This window comes from Anarhichas minor, unplaced genomic scaffold (assembly GCF_050575085.1).
Source record: "Anarhichas minor isolate MPS153535 unplaced genomic scaffold, ASM5057508v1 ptg000003l, whole genome shotgun sequence".
Lineage (NCBI taxonomy): Eukaryota > Metazoa > Chordata > Actinopteri > Perciformes > Anarhichadidae > Anarhichas > Anarhichas minor.
Window position 1 is genome coordinate 3,977,570 of NW_027466449.1, and position 23,026 is coordinate 4,000,595.

General features: G+C 39.4%; 1 protein-coding gene and 1 pseudogene across 1 annotated transcript; one reads left to right on the plus strand and one right to left on the minus strand.

Annotated features, from left to right (window-relative positions):
- Positions 1 to 860: 860 nt before the first annotated feature.
- gpr153 (G protein-coupled receptor 153) lies at positions 861 to 15,189 on the plus strand. The gene is made up of 5 exons (XM_076090867.1): positions 861 to 1,234; positions 4,540 to 4,969; positions 8,440 to 8,629; positions 11,870 to 12,054; positions 14,347 to 15,189. Exons 1-5 carry the CDS (start codon positions 861 to 863, stop codon positions 15,187 to 15,189), a joined length of 2,022 nt encoding a protein of 673 aa, XP_075946982.1.
- A 3,576-nt stretch (positions 15,190 to 18,765) lies between these two features.
- On the minus strand, positions 18,766 to 21,738 carry LOC142948774 (complement C1q tumor necrosis factor-related protein 3-like; annotated as a pseudogene).
- Between the last annotated feature and the right edge of the window lie 1,288 nt (positions 21,739 to 23,026).

Sequence of the window (23,026 nt, forward strand, 5' to 3'; positions counted from 1 at the left end):
ATAATTAAGAGTTGAATCAACACCTCTCTGACAGCATCGACCAAAAAAATCCCCAATAATTATTTTCTTTAAGAATTGATATATTGAGCAGCAGATCCTCACAACTAATAAGCTGGAACTAGGGGATGTTTTGCGGTTTTTGCTTTATGAATGACAGTTAATTAATTTTTACCTAATTAGTTTTAATTGGCTATCATATTGATGAATGAATTGACAAATTGTTTCAGCAGTAAGCTTTACAAAATGGAATTGATTTCAGGGCAATCCCATTGCGTTTGTTTCGGTTATTTTCTAGCATTTTGGTATGAATGGATTTTTATGTGTCAGCAGAATCATTTTTCAGTGGCATCGCATGCAAAGTGTTCCCAACATTCCTCCATTCAATAAAATATAGCAATTGCATATGACCGCATCTTTACCCTATTGTCTATCATATCACATGCAGCATTTTTAAAATAAGCTCTGCTGACTGACAACTGTTCTTAATCACATCACATGACATGTATGGCTTTCAGTATTAACTGTTAAATTGAACTGACTCATATGATCTTCTTTACATCCTCTGTCTCTGATCACTGTGTGAAATCTTCCCCCCTCTCCGTCCTCAGGCTCGTAAGGGAACTGGCCCGGCTCTTTCATCCTCCCCCTCTTAACATTCCGCTGTGTCGCACCTCCACCATGTCCTTCCCCTGCTGTGGCGCTCCCATGGAGAGTGCACGCCCACCCAGATAGGATGCCTGCCTTGCCCGACGTCCTGCATCCCTTCCTGCCCATCACCACCTCCTCCTCCTCCTCTCGTGTACCTGCTCTTGCTAACAGTTCCTTGCGGACCCCCGGGCTCCGCCCTGCCCCACTCCAACATGGTGGATGAGGTAACCACCATGAAGGATGACGTCATCAACGCCAACACGCTGGCTTGGCTGGTCTGCTCGGGCGTGTCCATCCTGGCCAACACTTGGAGCATCCTTAGCGTCAGTGCCAAGCAGAAAAAGTGGAAGCCGCTGGAGTTCCTCATCTGCACGCTTGCGGGCACGCACATCCTCAACATGGCCATCCCCATCACCATGTACTGTGTCATAACACTGCGCCGTCAGCACTCCAACTACGAGTGGAACGAGGGTCTGTGCAAGGTGTTTGTCTCCACCTTCTACACCCTCACACTGGTCACTTGCTTCTCCGTCACCTCGCTCTCTTATCACCGCATGTGGATGGTACGCTGGCCTGTAAACTACAGGTAAGACACTCGAGTCTGTTGCTCAAAAAGTGTTGTGTTTATGCTCGGTCAGATTAAGCTCTTAATTTAGGTGGTACCATGTTCAAAGGGTAATTTCACCCTATTTACAATTGTATGTCTCATAGTATCTAGACGGGTATCTACCACTAGAGATAACTTTGCCTATATTCAGGTTTTGTGGTATCTGTCTCTGAGATTTCTGTCTTCACTCTAATAAAATAGAGGCAAATGGAATTTTGTTTGTGGTGCTCACAGCCTTAACAATTATATTAAAAAACAAAAAAACAAACAGCTACATATCTTTCCATGAACAATATCCTGGTTACTCTGGATGATCCTAAAGCATGTACAATAGACCTCACTGTATACAGTTTTTATTAATTTCTAAGCAATATAATTTATAAACAATACATTTTTAATTCTAACCTCCTGTAAAGCTTTACATAAACACATCCTGACATTTCAAGCTGCACATTTTGGACCTCTTGCTTCACTCCTGAGCAGATTGCTCAGATGGGATGGAGGCGGAGTTTAGATTAGTGTTACTCGTCAGCATGTTTACCTCAGCTTTTGAGAGGGATGCTCTGCATTAGGTGAAACGTCTCTCCTGCCAGTACCAACACATCTACTGGCTGCAGTTATTTTTGGTAACACCATGATAAAACCCTCTAGACTGAGCATCTGCCAGCTCTAGCTTCCAGCTTCATTTGGCTCCTCACAACATGTGATATTACGAAGTAATACTGAATAATAAAGCTCAGGTTCACATCACATTAACAGTCTGCAGTAACACCAAGACATCTGCTGTTCACACGTAATCGGATGTTCTGAACAACATTGCTGCTTCCTTTGAAACAAGATTTGAATGCTATTTTTATCTGTGTTCAGGGATGCACATGCTGCTTTAACATAACCTGCTCTGGTGATTATTCAGGAAGTTTTATTTGAAAATTGCACTTTTACAAGCACATTAAATGACAAAATATGACTGTATTGTCGTCATGTATGTGTAATTTACATGTCTTTTTCATCTTGGTATTTTACCTGCAATAATACACAATGATAACAATAGCTGCACAGCAACAAACCTGAAAGGATACTGATCACATAATCATCAATTTGCTCGTTTATAATTTGCAGCTTAAGGACATCTTACCTTGATGCACACCACAGAGGGCTTGGCTTTGCTATTCATGAGTAATTTCTGGTCATCAGTCGCACGTGACTGCATCTGTAGGACAAATACTGTAGAAAATGAATTGAATGGAATTAGTATTCAAGTTTGCACAATACAAAAGAGCTACGATGTGAGTTATTGAAATGGTGCAGTGGTGCATGTTGTGAAGATCAGTATTCTCTTCCTCCCCTGCTGAAAAACCAAAAGTGATTTTACTTCCTGTGGCATCAGATGCTCTGATAAGACTGCAGATGCACAGTCTATCCTTCTAGTCAGCGTTGCCAATTTTGCAGATAGGCAGATGTTCACATATGATATGCAAACTTCCTTTTAAATCTTTGGTCAATCTTGGTATCTGTATTTCTTGTGCAGCTGTCATTATTGGCTGATGGCCCCACAGTGATATCAGGCTTTGCTCAAATGCTTTTATCCCCGTCATCTGTTCCCTCACTCATCTGACAGTATTCTCTCTCATCTCCTGTCTGGAAGCATTGAGTTTCCTCTCAGCAGCTCCTCTTCTTGTTTCCAAGTCACTTTTAACAATGATATGGTGGAGGGATAGCTCAGGCGATGCACCGTGTAATTGCTGTTCATCTTTCATTTAAATCGCTTCACGTTTGCTCTGCTGAGGTAGCATGGCTGACTTGTCTCTGACATTAACACACACCGAAGGCCTGAATTATGAATTCCAACCTTGTACTTCGGCAGCTGTTCCCATCATCCTGCGCTCGCTGTCTCTTTGGAGCTTTTTCCCCTCGCGATGCTCTCTCTCTGGTAATAGATTCAAGCAGCTCGGTGACGTAACTTTCCCGTCATACGCACCCCAGGCACATTCAGGAAAGGCTAGCATAATTACTCACAGTGGCAACGAGACCTACTTGTCTTTGCACAAAGATGGAGGCTGCTGCTGCCCTCTCTGAGCCATTGTGTCAGTGCATGTAGACTAATGCATTAGTAGTTACACATATTTTAACTGTATGTTTATTAACATATCTTTTTATGCGAGGACATGCCTTCTATCCAGTGCTCCTCCAGAGGATTTTAATGAGCGGAAGAAGAGGACATGTGCTTTGGCTCTCTTAAGGGAGATGGATTGGGTTTCCTGCCAAAAACTGCTCCTGCAAAACTCGGACTTAACAGAGAATATAATGTATTCCTTCCCAACACAAATAAATAATGCAGGAGACGTACGTTTATGTTAACTGCCTATGTTGTCCCTGACTTATTGTATCTATTTTTAAAGGAGGCCAATTTATAAACACTGGACTGAGGTGACAAAAGCCATGTAATAGACTATCTACGTATTCTACAAGCTAAAAAAAAAAAGGATCGGCTCTATGTGTGAGCTGCTTTGAACAGCTCAGCACCTCTTTAGGTGCAAAAGGATAGCACCATCTTTTTTCTCAAGTTTTGGAAATGAGTACACCAGTAACTGCCTGTCATATTGTTAGATGTATGTATGCTGTTGCAAACGTTGCCATACCGCCAGAGGACAAACACATTCAGCAAATTGCTCAACTGTAACAATTACTTGGAGAGGAAATGGAAATCCCTTCGTACTGAAATAGACCGAGGGACGTGAAAAGCAATCTTTAGCCATCAGCAAAGCATTGATTTCCCTCCATTTAACAGTTTATCTGAGTGATGTATGTGTGGGATTGGGCTTTTTCAGCTTTATGTCCAGATCTGCTACATTTATGGTGTAGTTTTCATCAGTTTTTTTCCATATAAAATATAACCGTGCCGTCATACCTCTCATTGGTGTCTGTTTGAATTATTTTGTGCAACATATTGTGAGTTCACACACACACACACACACACAGGTGAGTGGTTTGAGTAACCTGTTAGGGGCCCACCCTTCACAATCTCCTTATTTAGTCCTTTTTTACAGCATGTTTCTGAAGTTTGTGTAAGGTTTGAAACGTACACTTTCAGTATTTGTGGTCCAACCACCTGCACCGTTAAAGTTCTATATCACCTTTCAGATCCACCAGTATTGGGTCCACTAGTTTAAGACGCTCATGAGCTACATGACATTCCCAGCAGAAAGAAAACCAAAGCCCATTTTCTCTTGAAGGCCTGACAGTAGTTTGACTTGGATTATGCTGAAGTCTTATTCTGCTTCCAGGTTGAGTAACACCAAGAAGCAGGCCGTGCACACAGTGATGGGCATCTGGATGGTCTCCTTCATCCTGTCCACGCTTCCAGCTGTAGGCTGGCACGACACCATTGACCGCTTCTACACCTCTGACTGCCGATTCATTGTGACGGAGATCGGTCTGGGCTTCGGCGTGTGCTTTCTGCTGCTGATAGGCGGCAGTGTGGCCATGGGTGTGATCTGCATCGGCATCGCTCTCTTCCAGACCTTCTCCATCCAGGCGGGCCACAAGGCTGACAAGAACAAGTTCAACGTCCCCACCATAGTGGTGGAGGACGCACAGGGGAAGCGCAGATCGTCCATTGATGGATCGGAGCCCCTCAAGACATCACTGCAGATCACCTACCTGATCAGTGGAATCGTCTTTATCTACGACTTCCTGACTGGCTTCCCCATACTGGTGAGTATACTGCCTGAACATAATTGCAGGTAATGATGGCGCTGGTCTAAGAACCAACCAGTTTAAGGGTAAATCAAAAGTTCCAAATGAAGGCTTTTTTTATATAATAATGGGCTCCATTAAACAACTCTCAAAGACTCTTTTTTTTTTTCTGCACGGTAAAAAAAAGATTGTTCACATTCCCTCCAACTTGCAACTGTATTTCCTAATCCAAACAAACATGGTAGCTGCAAGAAACAAATCAGTTTGCTTGTTTCATGTGACGCAAGAAAAATGTATTGCAGTATTTTCATACCAGTTTTTGAGATGGTGTGTGTGTGTAGAAAGAAACGCACACTAACACATGGCGGATGGCAGCCATTTTTGTGACCTCTTCATCACTCAAACTGTTTGCTTAGGGTGATGAAGGTTAAGGATTTAGCACTGGTGCGAGAGAGCGAGATGGTGGACAGGGTGAAATTAAACATTAAGGTAAAAAGAACGGTTTGAGGGTGGAGTTTGTTCACTGTAGCCCCTGTAACTATATTGTAATAGTGGGTGACTATTGGAGGAAGTATGGGTTGTGGGTTGAATTTTGTCTATAATAACCGCTATAGTAATAACCATGATAATAATAAAAAGAAGAATATGTTGGCCAACACAATAGAAAAATGTTGACCGTGCAATTCATCATGTTACATAATGTGTGTAGCTCATAGAGCTGTCCCAGGTACAGGTCACTGGAGACATCTTCTCTCTGTTGTCTTGTAGGGAACTCCAGGTTTTGAAAACGGAGTGTATTTAGAGTGATTTGGAGATAATCCGCAAATATATAGATATCAATATTTTAATAAATAATTGTCAGTAATGTGGACATAATGATTGAGTGGGTAAAGGGAAATAATAGAACATCTAGAACAGTGTGGTGAGTTCAGAAAATGACAACTTTACTGTAATGCAGTCTTTAAAACCAGGAAAAGACGATGCGTTATGATATCCAAAATCTAAGACGATATCTAGTCTCGTATCACGATATTTGTATGAAATAGATATATTGCCTAGCCCTAAGTTTACCTTCCCTCTACTTCCTCGGGAAACTGATCCTTCAAGTGCATTATCAGCGGGTGAAGAAAGAGCGAGTTCTGTTTCAATGCGTCGCCATTTGGTTTGCAAATTCCACCCTCAGGTTCTCATTCATTTTGAAACAAGTCGATTCCCTGTTTGTCTATGCAGACTTAAGAGCCTGTGGAAGGCTCCAGGCGTATTGCTCATGATGCAGCCAAACCAGCCATCCTGCCTTCTTAAAAGCAAGCCACCATGCTAGAGCCATGTTTTCCCATATGGAAGATGTACTTTGACATTTTTTGTTTTTATTCGAGCAATGTAGGGCCCTCGCTGTTTCTTTTTTTATCCTTTTTTTACGTAGATTGTAGCACGTCAGAGGTTGCACCAAAAAGGAATGTAAATAAAGATATAGAGATTGAATGAACTCCATTATTAAAACATTGCTGGTTGTGTATCATGTTTTTACTTAAGGTGTAACACTATCTCACCTGTACTGCGTTCAGGATCAGAGGGGATACCACGTTCTTGTTGCTTCATCAGCTGGAAGCTGATTTGAAAAGACAGTGGCGTATCACTTTCACGACAAAATCCTATTATGTGTCTGTATGTGTGTGCATAACAGAGAGGGTAGAAGAGTACTGATGAAAGATCCTATTTCTAGTGCAGTGACAGAAACAACAAAAGTTCAGCTAGCCGTCTTTATGGCCTGATGTAATGAGCTATTTAAATGCATGGAAAGCTGTACCGCATAATATACAATCGTGTTGCACAGAGATATACTGAGGAATAGATTTGAGGAACAGAATAGAATCACCACATTGTGTGCGCTAAAAAGCAAAAGCATAATTATTTATATGAGCATATATTCAAGAGTTGATATACTACTTATACTCTCAACATTTCTATAAGAAAGTGAAAGCCCTTATGACATTATCTTTAAAAAAACATTGGCCACCATATATCTATTCATCTAAGAAATTATACTTATGCAATACCAACATTATATAACTCTTAGTATCAGTAGTAGTATGTCCTGTTATCAATTTATGGGCTGTAAGAATTTATATTTAGAGGTTAAAATACACAAAGCTACTGATAACAACTCCCCTACTCATAAGCTCCCTAAAGAACAAAATAAGTACCCTCAGATGAAAGTACATTAGCTGTAACAACATCATGAAATACATTTTCTAGACTCCTAATGCGTTGTAAGGTGTTACGACATTTTCTAATGCCAGAATGAGTGTTTTATTACGTTTATTCTTACTGCCTGCAAGTGTGTTGAACATCAGCAGGTGATGTGTTCTAATAGAAAGACAACCTGTGTTTACCTACAGTGTCTTTTGTTCTCTTCACAGTCTTTTGTCTACATGGCACTTTTTAGATTGTTTTAGCTCCGTAGACAAACGAGATCAATATCAGTTTCAGGCTTCACAACTTCATCGAGTCATGTCGTGAAGCTGCCGCTGTACGGCTGGTGCTCAAGTTCAACATATGATCAGAGGAGGCGACACCCGAGATAATGAGTTTGACTTAATCAGTCTGATCAGTGTGTTTTGGTGCGATGCGTTAGATATGAGGATTAGACTCTGAACCTGTCAACGTTAATGATCAGATAATGCACTCCGTTGCTCCACTGAGGTGGAGAACTGATTTTCGTTCTAATGCTCGTTCACTGCCTGAATGCAGACATGAAATGAATGAATATTACAATCAAAAATCCAACGAGTGACCTGAATGCATCTGAACCAGTTTCTGATAAATGTTAGATAGATAAATAGTTACTTTATTAATCCTACAAGGGGATTTTTTTCCGCTACAGCAGCATTTATACATACAGGTAAGCAGTAAAAAATATAAAAAGAAATATAAAAATGCACAATATATACAGTAAAATAGAATATTATTAATAAATTAACTAATTAAACAGTGCAAAGATTTACCCAAACTAACAGTGTTCTAGTTGTGAGATTGATTTGGCCAGAGGTGATTTGTTATGAAGTCTTATTGCAGTGAGCAGGAATGATTTCCTGTATCCGTCCTTGTGACAGCGGAGCCTTAGAACACACAAACAAAACATCAGAATTCATTTATTTTTGTTGTATTTTTATTACTATTCCCTGAACTCTGTGAATGGGCACAATGGACAACCTTGTGCCGAGTGCCTGCTGACAGTACTATAGCTTGAATATTAGAAAACGGAGGGTGGTGTTGGAGCAAGTATCTCTTAATGGTTTTAACATTCACACTTCTTATGGCAGGTCTTTCACTGGACAACGACACGTAAAGTGCAGCTTCTGAAATCGTTTTTTCGGCATTTTGTGGAAGTCTCTCCATATTCTAAACGTGACTCGAGTTACTTGATGTCCACGTTATCAGTGCTCTGAATTTTGCATTCAGTATAACCCTTTGCTTACCCTGCCCAGGTGGTGAGCTTTGCCAGTCTGAAGTTTGACCGTTCCTACAACTGGATGGTGTTGTGTGTGCTGTGGTGCTCTATTGCCCAGTCCATCCTGTTGCCCATGTTCCTCTGGGCCTGTGACCGCTATCGGGCTGACATCCGCATGGTGTGGGAGAAGTGCGTCGCCATCATGTCCAACGACGACGTGGACGAGGGTAAGACACTGTCGGAAATCCTCCTCCTGTCCTCTGCCTCCTTTTTCCCTCCTCTTCACCTGATGATGTGAATATGGATGATGATTCCTATTACCTAAGACAGCTGTGTGGACTAGTAAAAGCTCTAAAGAGTTTGTCCAGTTAAATGCTCAGACTGCATTTTCAAAGGTAGTTCCACAATCCATAATTTGGTATAAATTTGCAGTGTTTCAAAACCATATACCATATGACGAGAAATTGCAGATAATTTGCTTGAGATTGCAGAATCCAAGTGAGAGGTAAAGACGAGGCATGAGTTTCTGAATTCAGGTTTTGGTCTCACAGAGTTGTTTGTGTTGAGAAGTGTTCTGGACTGTCTTTGTTCATAGGAGTTGCAGAGACCAATGTGATTCATCAACCTGAATGGTTTTGGCTCTTTGCCTAGGGAGTTGTTGAACTGGGGGAAATTAAGGGCAGCGATATTGCAGGAAGGGAACAGAGGTTAGCATTAAGCTAAGACATCTTTAGTTTATAGCCTAATGTTTGATAGACATGTCCACCTCATGTCCTTGAGCTACAGTATGGTGTCACCTTTGTGATTAACAATCCTCAGGAGTGATTCAATTTGAGTCGCATTGATCTGACAGCAACTGAGACATGCTGCAATTCACAATGAAATGTTTTTGTTAAATTATGACCGATAATCCAGCGGTCATGATAATAAACATGAAAAAGTTACCTCATAACATCCGTCTGAGCCAGTTAACATCAACGATTTGTGACAAGAAAAACAAACTTTTCCGAATGTTGCAGAGAAACATGTTGTTTTTCCTCAGTGTGTGAAGACAGCTGATGCTGTCAAATCACAGGATGTGATCTATGTCATGCTGACATTTCTGTGGCCAATTACAACACAGCACACACAGATATAGCTGTGGTTCAGATAGAGTTGTTCTTTAGACGGCTCAGAAACGGGTTGAGGGAGTTTATCAATGTTTTGACACTTATTTTCTTGTTAACAGCCAGCTATCCAGTTTACAGGGTCAGTGTTCTGTTCCCTAAATCATAGATTTTTAAAGGACGATAATACATTCCTGGTTCTACCTCATGATGCAAGTTTAAATTGCCCCTTGACTCCGGAGCACCCATGATTACCACATATTCACATCCTCGCCCTCTGTGATGGCTCTGCTTGGTGTTATAAGTATTAAACTATGCAATTACAGTCTGTTACTGCCATCTATTTTCAGACGGATCAATCCAGTTCAACCAGATTCTAGAAATGGCAATGCTACACATTAATTGTTGTGAAAATATTCAACAGTCTGTGTTAGTCTCATTGATCTTTGAGCTGAACTGGCTTTAAGGTGTGACACAGGATGACCCCAATATATTGTATACCTACCAATTACTGCAAATCTCTAAATATTGGAATTGGTCATCCTAAAAATGTAAAATGTATCTTTTTGAAGTGGTTGATTGGGTGTAGTTAAATATGGACACCTTTTTACCCTGGGCTATCAAAATAATAACAAAATAAAAATGACAGTAAATAATCACAAATATAACATAATGTCTATTTAGAGGTACATTTTTTACTATTTGGTTAAATTATTACATAGTACATAGTTTACAATAGCAATCATGAGTTGGGCTGTTTGTACATGTTTCTTAAATACTTAATTATTAATATTTAGTTTAATTTTGTTCTTTTAAAAGGCCGTTAGTACTTACTTTATATGTTGTAGTTTGAGTTTTGAAATCAGTGGTCAAATGTTATCATGTGACCTATCATGTGACCTTTGTTGTCAGGAGATGAAACTGAAGTGACAAGTGTCTGTTTAACTTTCTGTCCTAAGATGTATGTTTCTGTGTTTTTGTTCGTGGTGTGTACTTTATAGAATGCTTTACTTTACCAATGCTATGAGATTGATGTCATTACAAAAAAAGAAAATAAATATTGCTGGACAAAGGACATATTTACCTTGCAGCACGTCTTTCTGTTTCACTCGATTGTGTTTAAATTGCACAATCTTCCTCTAAAATGCTACAGCATGAGAGGACCATCAAATAAATGGTTCCCCATTCATTTGTTAGGAACCAGACTGAGCTGAAGACTACTTTCGTCTCATTATGATGGTCATATTTCCCTCAAGTCACAAAGGGTTACACCCAAGTATTATTCATGTATGTATGTATGTATATATATATATATATATATATATATATATATATTCTTTGTGTGGTGTGGACTCCCATCTAATAGTCAGATTATAGTGACTTTAAGAGAGAAATAGTATATATTTTAAGGGTTAAGTCTGAATTTAACTGCACATAGTAGACACTAGTCTAAAAATTCGACATTTTACCAAGGAATCAGACACTTCAACAAAATTTGGTCCAAAAATTAGGTCACATGATAATGATAGAAAGGCTTGTGGTCTGCGCCCTCAGATCTCCACAATTGATGAAAACTGATGACAGTGTCAACCATCTATCGTTTTTCTTCTTCTATTGGCACTGTTTAAACTCAACCCAATCTGAACCCCTTCTCTTGTGTTTCTAACCCTCCAAACCTGTTGATCCTCTCCCTCTCGACATCCTCCCTGATTAACTGCTCGTTGTCCAGCAGGAACCGTAAAACCACACAGGCCGTACTCGGTGGGATAATTAACACTGCCAGTTCTCTGCTTTTTTTCTTCTCCAGAGGGCTTACCATGTATAACTCATCACAGTTGTATGTATAAGGATTGTTTCCTGTTTTCCCAAAGCTACTGACTTGCATGACGAGCTGCCTGTGCAAAGAGCTACTTTCATCTTTCATCTTTTTGGCCAACATTTTCCTCAAGATCAGCATTTTACACTCATCTCCAATGGATCTTTAATGAACATGAATGCAGTAATTGGGAAAATAAACTTGGTTGATGGGTATTTATACACTCAGAACACTTTACATTGTGTAAGTGTAAGCTCTGCTTCGAAGATTCTTATTGCAGCTATTTGACATGGTTTCTGAATTGGCACCCATTTAGGGCTTTTTTAATTCCCTTACTGAACATTTCAATTTAATTATTGTTCATTTTTGAAGCGACATTTTTTTAATCTAAACCTCATATTCCAGAGCATACCCGTAGGCATATCAACAAAACGGAGAACAATTGAACTTGTCTCTCTTATCTATTCGTCTGTCTGTCTGTCTGTCTTGTGTATTGAGTTCGTTGCTCTCTAATCCTGACGTTCGTGCTTTTCTGCACTTTGCAGAAAACAGCCAAGATGGAGGAATTCATGCCGACTTAATATATGACAGACCATATGACTATAGCTCGGCGCCTGAAATCGTGACGGTAGACCGTAATGCCAAGTATGAGTTCTCAACCTTAGAAAGGGGGGTTCCGCAAGGGTATCCATTGAGGGAACAACGGGAAGATAAAATGCAGTATTTGCAGGTATATTTTTTTTATTAATTTTCTTCATTTCTTTTACTTGATCAATTGAACTATTTTAAAATGACACTGTGCATGGTGAAGTGGCCTCATGGGCCTTTACAGTAACTTGTTAGAATTTTCTGGAATCAGACATTTTGTGAAGCTATCTCTACCAGATATGCCACAGATTTCTTTGTCTATTTTACGTGAATCAAAAATACACTCTGGCTGACTAATGTTTGGTAAATATGACCATCGACAGTCCCATCAACATGTTAGATGTGCTTCATTTATCGACTAGTGTGTCCTAGCCATGGGCCTACATGCAATTGAGTCAATTTTTATTTTGTGAGAGGGTAAGAGCTTAGTAACTGACTTACCTTCTACATTTCAGGAGTCCCTCAAGGTTTCATGAAAGCACTATAAACATTTGCTCATGTTCTACCCAAAAGCATTGTGTCCATTGGATCGGACATCCATCCCAGTCAGATGCAGAGCTGTGAAATGCTCCTTTTCAGCCTGCATCTATGCCAAAACGTTCTTTCCCAACATGCAGCCTTCTAGGTCAATTAAACAAAACCTTGTTTTCTGCTAAGGTTCCAATACTGACTTAACTCTGCAAATTCCAAGTTCTGGCCCACAATCCAACAACGGATCAATTTTCATGAAAATGATTGATTAAATCAGTGATGATGATGAAAATCTTGCTGGACTTGGCCTGGAAGGCTGTGGTGATGATATTTAACTTTAGAATCAACTGATGCAACCCCACACAATATTAACTTTTAACAAAGCATCTTCATACTGTGTCATCTTTGTCAGAAAACAGTACAGCCTGCAGCTGAAGCAGTCTACATTTACTGGAAAAAATGCTCATTGGAAAAAAAAAAGAGTATATATATATATATATATATATATATATATATATATATATATATATATATATATATATATATATATATATATATATATATATATATATATATATATATATATATATATATATATATATATATATATATATATATATATATATATATATATATAATGAAAAAAAAAAAAATGGGATTACACCCCAGATGTCCAACATTAAAATTGAAATTTTAAAGACCAGTGATTGAATTGGATCTCTATTCAATTTGACTTTTTACAAAGCCTGGAAACAGAGATGTATACAGTAGTAGTACCATTTCATCAGACCAAGTCATTACCCCATCCATTGTTTTTGTGTCCGATACACCTCGTCATTAGATTTAGAAGATTCATTTGATTGTAAAGTAATATTTAGCTGTGTTATTCCTTGCTGTATACGTGTGATGGTGAATTCATTTAGGTGTATTTTTTTATTTCAGTTACAGGACAACTGGCTAAACTGTGTCACATTATCTTTTTGCTGTTAAGGCCCAATTAGACCATAAACAAAGAAAGCCCTTCAAATCCGTAATCAATCGAATCAATAGAACATCCATTTGAGAATGTCCCTTCTCACGTGGATTGATTGCAGAATAAAGCCTCTTTGGCTTTATTAGCTTGTTGTGCGAGTCTCTGTCTTTCTTCATCATGCATCTGAATTCATTCTTATGCTTGTGCTGCCCTCTGCTGTTCAGCCCCCCCCCCCACCTTACACACTCAATGCTACTGTATCGTCTGCTGTCTCATTTCTCTGTATTTACTAAAACCCACCACAGGGGGGCAGGCTGATATCAATCTTGTGGCTCTTGACGTCACCATGACAAATCCTCTCTCTCTTGCATAGTTGTCAGAGCAGAATGGAATGTGAGTATAACATGTAGGGAACAATCATCTGTTTGCAGTTTTCATCTCCAAATAATGGAGGTGAATACTAGTTCAGTTATAACCATGTCGATGTATGTTACAATGTTCACACATGTCTGAGGGATTCGTTAAAAAAAAAAAGAAGCACTTATCTTGAACAAGCAACGTCTTGTGCTGCACTACAGCTAAATCAGGGAACCAAAATAGAATGGATTTTGATACTGAACTGAAAAAGATTACTGATCCCAATGTCATCAATCTAAATATTTACACAAAGCAGTCCATTGGGACTATTACAGGTCAGTGTTATTACTAAAATTGCAGTGTACTATCACAGTGGCATTGACGGCCACATAACCTCAAGGAAACCTACATGTAATGTCCTTTTAATTGATTATGTAGGTGTAACAATAACATATATCGTAATGTTAACAATGAGCACCGCCACAATGCTTAATGCTTCTGTTTTGCTGTATAGGTGAATGAATGTCCAAGTTATTTATACACTGAGTGGTTTGATCTGTGTGTTGCGTCCAGGTGCCCCCTACAAGAAGATACTCCCACGACGAAACCGACATGTGGACCATCGACCGGATCCCCTCATACCTTCACCGATGGGGCTCCACCGAGGACATGATGGTGACTGCCCACTACAGCTCCACCTTGCCGCGCCGCGAGAGGCGCAGGAGCAGCCTGGTCTCCTACCACGAGGAGAGCCACCATCACCATCACCCGCATCGCAAGCGGCGACGCTCTGAGGACAGCATGCACTCCCTCAAGCACCTGCCGCGCGCGGTTTGCAGCGGGGAGCACTATGAGGACGAACTGCGGTGTTTTAGCCGCGACGAGGTGATCAACTTCATAGATGAGACGCCGCTGCCGAGCCCCAGGAAGAGCCCACGGCGCACATCCACCATCTCACTCATCCCAAACGTGTATGAACAGCACACTGTCATCCTTCCGCACTTCCTGCTCACCGACTTTGAGCGTGAGCCTCAAGCGCTCAGGCGGCTCTCGGAACACAAACGGAGCAGCAGTCGGGGCAACACGCCGGAGGCTTCCCCCAAACCAGACAGGCCTGCCGGAAAGAAGAGCCCCGGGGCTTGTGGCTCCGGTAAAGGCTGCCGGGAGCGTGTGCGAGACGGGAAACAGCAGAGTGAGGTGGGCTCACCTGGGCGCAGCCAGCAGACTCCGGGGCGCTCTGCCTGTAGGCCCAGGACAGGCGGTGGAGCCGGGGCTGATGCTGGAGCTGACTGGGGGTATCAGAAGCACCCGAGCAAGGGTGAGAGTAAAGTTAGCACAAACAGTTTTGTAAGCACACCCTCGGCGTCGTCCAAGGGATACATCACCTTCCACTCTGATTCTGTCGGTTCCACCTAAAAGCAAAGTTTACCCTTGTTAATTGTTATTATCAACATTATTACTGAAGTAATGAAAACCACCATTGGTGGTTATGGGAAAGTGACATACTGGATTATTTGTCCTTTTTACTTGTGTCACTATTCTGTTTTACTATATAAACCACCAATGCACATTTGTTATGCTAAATGGCCTTGGGAGCTTTGGACATATTTTCTGAATGGGCCTAATGTTTGTGAGAAGGTCGGGTGGTCCTGTTATTCAGCTTTCACATCACAAAATATCACCAAATGACACTTATTATTTCCAGCACTGACACAAATAAACTTTTATTTTTTGTTAAATGGCGTGAACATTGCCACTCCTTGTTTTAGCTGTTCAGTGTTTCTTATGAACTGCTCACATAATTGGAGGAGGTAGTTGTTAAGGTGGTATTTTTCTCCTTCCTTTTTCTTTGCACTTAAGAACTTGAACTCATTGTATTTTATTTTGCCTTTAATGGCTGTGTGTTTTGTTGTATGGATACATTGGCTTTCAAAACAAACGTATCTCAATACTGCTCCTCGTACCTTGGTATTGACATGACACAGTATATATACGTTTATTTTATTTTGATGATGTACACCTTTTCTATTAACATTGTTACTCACAACAAATGACTTGTTTTTTTCAAGCATCTTTCGTTGAAGTAAACTGAAAGTGGTAATCCCAAACTCTTTTATGCCTAATAGTTTTACAGTTACTGTGTGATATTGAGATATAACGTGAAGACCCCTAAATTCCTAAGGATAATGTGAAGTCAGTTTTTAAAGAAGATTGTCGTGTCATGTACATATGAAGGATATTGGATTTATGGTTTTGGTGTTTTTTTTTTGTTTAATGAGACCTTTGCGTAGAACATTTCCTCCCAGTTTATATTCCAATGTTTGTGTTTAACTTTGGAGATGATCAGGCACAACAGTTGCCCACCACCACATTGCATATTTCCATATAAAACATCAGACCAATACAGCTGGAAATGGTGCTTTGTCCCCATCAACTGAGCATGTCAGCCTGACCGCACCTCTTTATTTGTTTCAGTTAATGTTAGAAAGCACCAATAATTATTTTTTGAATCGCTCTCTGAGAAGGAACCTCTAAAAGAAGTCAAATTGTCCAAAGGTTGAATGATCGCAGCCTTCGAGTTGACTAGATGTAGCTTAACTTAAATGCTGATGTCGTACCTAAACCCACAAAGATGTTGGCACAAATTAGGAACATTGTTAAAAGAATGTAAATGTAGTACAGTAAATGTATCTGGTACTACAAACAGCAGACATTACATTAGATGTGTTATCTCATGCATTAAGACTGCTAAAGGTTCTGTTCTGGGAGGTCTGTTGAGTATATAAGCAAATGTAAACATCCCCAAAGATTTATTAAATGATGCTGTGGGGAAATTAAAGTCAGATTTTATTCATTATCTATAAATATATATTTGGGGAGAGAATGATGATTCATCATCATGGCAAATTCTAAAAGGTCAAGGAAAACAAATGGTATTACTAGATTATCAGTTACCATCATTTTGAGAACTTCTCACTTTGCATTCTCAGTCAAAATAGACACTGCAGTGAACTTACACAATGCTTCACAAAGCCCATTGTCACATTCATGAAGAACTTCTCATGTTTACCAAATGTGACAATTTGCTGACTAAAAGGAGTGCGAACTCTTTGACGTCTCATGGACAGTAACTGCTAACCTGAATGTATTTGGACATTAGGACGTATAAAGACAACGTGAAATTAAAATGTGCCCTTTGACAGCCGTATTAGCTGTGAAACTTTTTTTGCTATTATCCAGGTAATAAAGTTGCACATGTTTGGCATATAGGTTTTTACCTGCGGCTGTTTAAGTGTTTAGTTTAACTTCTCATGTATTCGTGTACCTCTCACTCATTGCAGCCTATTCAACTGGACTGAACTGTTGTTTTTAGCTGAAATGTATCCTCCTCTGGAAGCATAACATCACATTCTCCTGTCAAACTTTGCTTTGTCATAGATTTTTTGCATTTTGTTGTTTGCAATATTAAATTATAATTTTGTAACATATTCAAAGATTTATGACTCAAATATGAATGATGTTAAATGCTATGATTTTCTTGTTCATATGATGACTTTGTTAAAAAAGATATGACTGATTAAATTCACAAGGTGATGCTTCAGAGAGTGTTTTTAGAGTTTTGGGACAGTGTTGTACTATGCTTGTTGTGGGGCCGTATTACCATGTGAGACCTTCTGAGACGTCTCCGATTTTTTTTCCCAGGAGTTTGAGCGATAGACATAATGAAGCAACATAGTTGTCACCATGGCCACATAAAAGTTAAGCCTATGTCCCCAGAAGAAGACCAAGATTCGGTGTCCTTCACAATGATGTGAGATATGAATGATCAGTCTCTCTCTAATTTTGGCAACTTCCTGCTTTCAGTTGGATCTACAGAAACATATTCTAAACATAAGTTAAAACAACATTTTGCTAGAGCTGCACATTCTCTGCCTTTGAACACTTAAGAATAATGTAGAAATTGTATGATAAACCCTAGAACTTTAGTTCTGGTCTGATTTCTCATCACACCACAGAAAAAATTGGATGAATGAATTAACTAAAATTCAGAGTTAAATTCTTCAGCTTCCCATAAACACAAAATCAATTTTAAGAAATACGTTTTGTCACATGAAAAAGAAAATAAGATCTGTTTTTCCCACTCCACTTTTGCATCTTCAGATCATAATAAGCGTTCACTCTACAGATTTTATTAAAGAATTTTAGTAGCACTTAACAAGCAGTTGCCGTAGCAGCATGCAATTACCACGTGATGGGTGTTCCTTGAGATGTTACGATGATGCAGGTAAGCAGTAACGGGAACTAGTCAACGTTAGCCAATACACATCTGGTAACAGTAAACAAACCTTTGTTTAATAATATAAGGTTAATGTTTCGGCAAATAAGACAAACCAAACAGAACTAGGTGTTGGACTATTGTGTCTAGTTTATATACAAGCTACAGTCTAGATAATCGGTACTTACAAATAACAAACACAGCGACTGTATCATACATTTGAAGGAATAAAGGGAATGTCCCCTCTCACACTAACGGCACCAGACAGTTTGAGTTTCTATCGAACAAAGTAAAAAACAATCAGACGGTGAAAGTGAGGTTGTTTGGTTGGATGCTGTGGTGATGCTGAGCAAGTAGTTCTGGTGTTTATCTGGATCCAGGTGAAGTTAGAGGACTTTGTTTAGAATTTCTTAACAATGTGAGATAAGTCATGGGATTTCTGAACATTTACACACGTGTCTCAACTATTACGACACTCCCTTGATCTAATGTTAACAAAACATCTGGCACAAGTATTCCCTCACTGTCTATGACTGCGTATTTTGATGCAAATCTGGAAAGACATGCGGATGAAAAATGAATGAAAAAGATTGTTGTTCTTATGCAGGGTTGTCAATCAGCATTCATATACAGGAAAAAATAATGTCATTTTCTGATACGTGGCTGCAGTGTACACGATAATCTTAAACGGAGGAAAACAAAGACCTGTTTTTCTTTTACATGGTGAAAAGCAGATTACCACTGAAGGTGCTATGATGATTTTCACTGTCATGAATTCTTGTGTTCGCCCAGAGACGCAAAAACACAACATCTCCGACCTCTAGAAGCAACGTGGCACCATTAGCAGATGTGCCAAAATGGGACGTCTGATGCTCAAATGCTGTAAAAATATGCTGTCCGTTCTTGACCAACACAACAGATGAACCATATGAAGCATGTCCACCTGCACCTATGTAGAACTCAAAGTGGTAGGCTCCTCTTACTGGTGCAATGAACAAACCTGTGGGACAGTTTTGTCAGTGAATGGGGAATTATCTGTTTATGATGCGGTTGAAGCACACATAGCAAAAAAGTCAATAGAAATATTTAAAATTGTGAATTAAAGTACCTGTGTTTGGGTTGTAGGCATTTCCGATGTTTGTGACAACGTATCTGAAGACCAGAGGAGTGTTTGTGTTAAATGGTCCAATAGTTCCTGAGCCTGAAGCCAACAGAGATGTTGAGAAAGCCACCTGTTTGACTGAGAAAGAGAGAGAGAGACATACTCATTTTAGAGAATGATGTTACAGCGATAATGACAACATTGACCATGACGATAATGAGCTTTTTTCAAAATTCATTATTGTTATCTATTAAAAACACATCATTAATCTGTGTATTATTATCACCATTCTAGATAGGGTTTTAAATGATCTATTACAACCAAACTGTTCAAATAGCTTATTTTATCTTACCTTCATGATCTCTTTTCAGAGCCTCCACCTGGTTTTCTGTGACATCTGTCCTGGCTGTCATGTTGCTCAGCTCTGCTCTCGTGTTGATCAGCTCTGCTCTCGTGTTGGTCAGCTCTGCTCTCGTGTTGGTCAGCTCTGCTGCCTGTGCTGAAATTAATTAGAATAGGTGCAATGTGAAATACATTTATGTCTCCAATAAAAACAATATTTGACAGTTAAACGTATTTCATCACCATTGTTTTCATTAGGGTGTGCTTTAGCCACTGAAAACCTGTATATTGTTCCAACAAATTACTTAATACTGTCCAGAAAAATTGGGAAACATGCATTATTAAAATCCTGTGTAAATATACGTAGGAAAAACAGTCTTATACTGTTCATATTGTCTCTAATACAGATGTGTTAAACTCAAGGTCCGCGGGCCGAATCTGGCCCCACAGTGGTGGAATGAACTCCCCACTGACGTCAGGACAGCAGAGTCGCTGCCCATCTTTCGGCGCAGGCTGAAAACTCACCTCTTCAAGAAGGCCTACCCTGAGCCTTCCACTCAGCACTTATTGTATTCATACTAGTTTGTTGCACTTATTGTATTCATTTGTTTCTGCACTGTACTTTTGCTCTGGTTTATGCTCTTAGATGCTTGTTTAAAAAAGGAGATGCACTTATGACTTCTGGTGACTAGTAGTTCTCTTGAATACCGATGTTGAATACACTTATTGTAAGTCGCTTTGGATAAAAGCGTCTGCTAAATGACTGTAATGTAATGTAATGTAATCAGTGTTTATAAGAGGCGTGAAGGCAGACTTGACTTTCAGTGAGCAGCTCTTGGATGCAGCCATGCACAGGACGATGACGGGGAGGGACATTTTTAATGCAGAGACGTGACAAAAATAGCTTTGAACAAAGTTATTGTAATAACTTGTGTTTGATGATATTCGTCTTTGTTATTTTCTTTAACAGTTTGATCTTTGATATAGTAATGTGGGTTTCTTAACCCTAAATTAAAAGGATTTATGTTATAATAACAGAAATGTGCTTAAATATATTTTTACATTTATATAGCTGCATGTACAATATTTTTACACTTGAATAAACAATAATCACAGAGAGACAGTTATTTAACAATATGTTAGGGAGTAGTTATACAGTCTTACAGTTACAACCGGCCCTTTGAGGGCAACCATAATGCTGATGTGGCCCAGGGTGAAAATGAGTTTGACACCTCTGCTCTAATATGTCATTTTGACTGATAACGATTCAGCATTGCTCAATATATACGTGTACCTTTAGCTGTTGCTTCAGCTTCAGCTTAATGACAACATTGACCATGACGATAATGAGCTTTTTTCTAAATTCACTATTGTTATCTATTAAAAATATACCATTAATCTGTGTATTATTATCACCATTCTAGATAGGGTTTTAAATGATCTATTACAACTGAACTGTTCAAATATCTTATTTTATCTTACCTTCATTATCTCTTTTCAGAGCCTCCACCTGGTTTTCTGTGACATCTGTCCTGGCTGCCATGTTGATCAGCTCTGCTGCCTGTGCTGAAATTAATTAGAATAGGTGCAATGTGAAATATATTTTTGTCTCCAATAAAAACAATCTTTGACAGTTAAACGTATTTCATCATCATTGTTTTCATTAGGGTGTGCTTTAGCCACTGAAACCTGTATATTGTTCCAACAAATGACTTAATACTGTCCATAATACTGTGTATATATGTAGGATAAACAGTCTTATACTGTTTATATTGTTCTAATATGTAATTTTGACTTTTACCTTTTAGCTGTTGCTTCAGCTTGTCCACCTCAGTCTTTTGTAACTCCAGTTTGGCTGCCTGTGCTAAAAAAAACAAAAAGGGAAAAAAGAAGATTCAATGACATATTTTTTGTAAACATTATTTCGGTCCGTTCTGTAATAACAAAGTGGTTCGTGCTGCAAGTTCTTCCTCACAACTTAACATACTACAGCACCTTCATTTTCTCTCTGTAAGTGCCTCATCTCCACCCTCTGTTCAGCCAACGTGGCGCTCATCTCTCTCAGCACAGCATTGATGTCTTGTCTGCAGGTCTGTTGGCGGTCAGAGGCATTTGTTGGTTCTCTTCCCTGGGATTCGGTTTGCTTTCCATGTGGAATAATTTCGTTGTCAGACTCTGTCTGAAGCTGAGCTGTGGAGAGAGAGCAGATCAGCAGCAACAGTGGAAAACACATTGTCATCTCCATTCTCAAAGTGGCAGTCTATGTATGCAGTTCTGTAGTTCTGCAGTCTTCTGTACTTTCTGTGTTAATCCCATCCTTAAATAATGTCCTCTGCTGATAATCAGAACAGTTCATCAGAAACATGTGGGACACCCTTTTGATAAGAATCATTACTTGGAGCAAGTCATCTGGAAAACAACATTGAAATCCAGCACACTACTGTCTACCTGTTCAAACATTAATGACACAGTGAGATAGTGTGACCTCCCTGAGGTTGTTAATTGGCTGAGATAAGCAAAGACTTACCAGAAACCCAAGTTACAGGAGTAATAAAGAACAGTTTTCTCTCTTTGCTTCCTCAATAAAGCCAGCACAGTAATAAAGTCAGACTTTTGTAAGAACAATAACAATAAAACAATGTTACAAAAACATCCACTGCAGGCAGCAGCAGTCATGTGTGCAGTTTATGTGATCTTCACCACAGCCTCAATTTTCATAACTGACATTACCAGGTCTATCCCAAAAATCTGTCATAAGTGCTAAGTCATAATGTCATAATATGACTAAATGTAGAGCTTCACAACTGAAAAATGGAGGTTGTAAGATTATAACCTGTGACAAAGGCGTTGATATTTGACAGGTTGGGACAGAGAATGTGTTGTCCTAACTGGACAGTAGAGAAGAAAAAGGCCTCTTGCATGCTACTGCACACACTTTTAGGGCAACCCTGCTTGTCATTAGCTGGAAAGGCTTCTGATCAGATTGCAGCTTGTTTTCAAGGAAAGCTGGCAACCTGCAGAGAGTATTGGCATTGCTGTGAAGCTTACCTGAATGAAAAATAATCGTGTACTGAAAATAAGCAAGTCGTTCTGTTCTACCTAGCAAATTAATTGTATTGATATCAATAATTAAATGTATTATTCTAATTACCAATCCCGCTCCTGCCAGATCCCAACACTATGACTGAACCCTTGTAGCTTAAACTGGACATGAGCCAATAAAAACACTGAAGCAGGCTGAGGGTGTAAATATGGAGACATCACAACCACATAATTATAGGTTAATAGGATGTGTAGAATCAAATTGACAACCGGTCAATTCGGTTTATTTAGTCATCATAGAACTGACAAATAAATAAAGCGGTAAATGAAGCGCTGCTACGAGACAAAGCATAACTCTTTTTAGCAAACGTACCCACTCACATCTGAAATGAAGACACAGAAAGGGCCCAATATGATCAGAATCCTAACACATGAATTCACTGTCCAACAATGATGTTAACAGAGAGGAATAGAGCTGAAACAAGTGGTTT

What these genes read in the sequence shown, in the direction of transcription:
- gpr153 (XM_076090867.1), top strand. Translation starts at nt 861, where the DNA reads ATGGTGGATGAGGTAACCACCATGAAGGATGACGTCATCAACGCCAAC. An exon ending in CGCTGGCCTGTAAACTACAG is followed by an intron (nt 1,235 to 4,539) that starts GTAAGACACTCG and finishes TTCTGCTTCCAG; the next exon opens with GTTGAGTAACACCAAGAAGC. An exon ending in ATAAAATGCAGTATTTGCAG is followed by an intron (nt 12,055 to 14,346) that starts GTATATTTTTTT and finishes TGTTGCGTCCAG; the next exon opens with GTGCCCCCTACAAGAAGATA.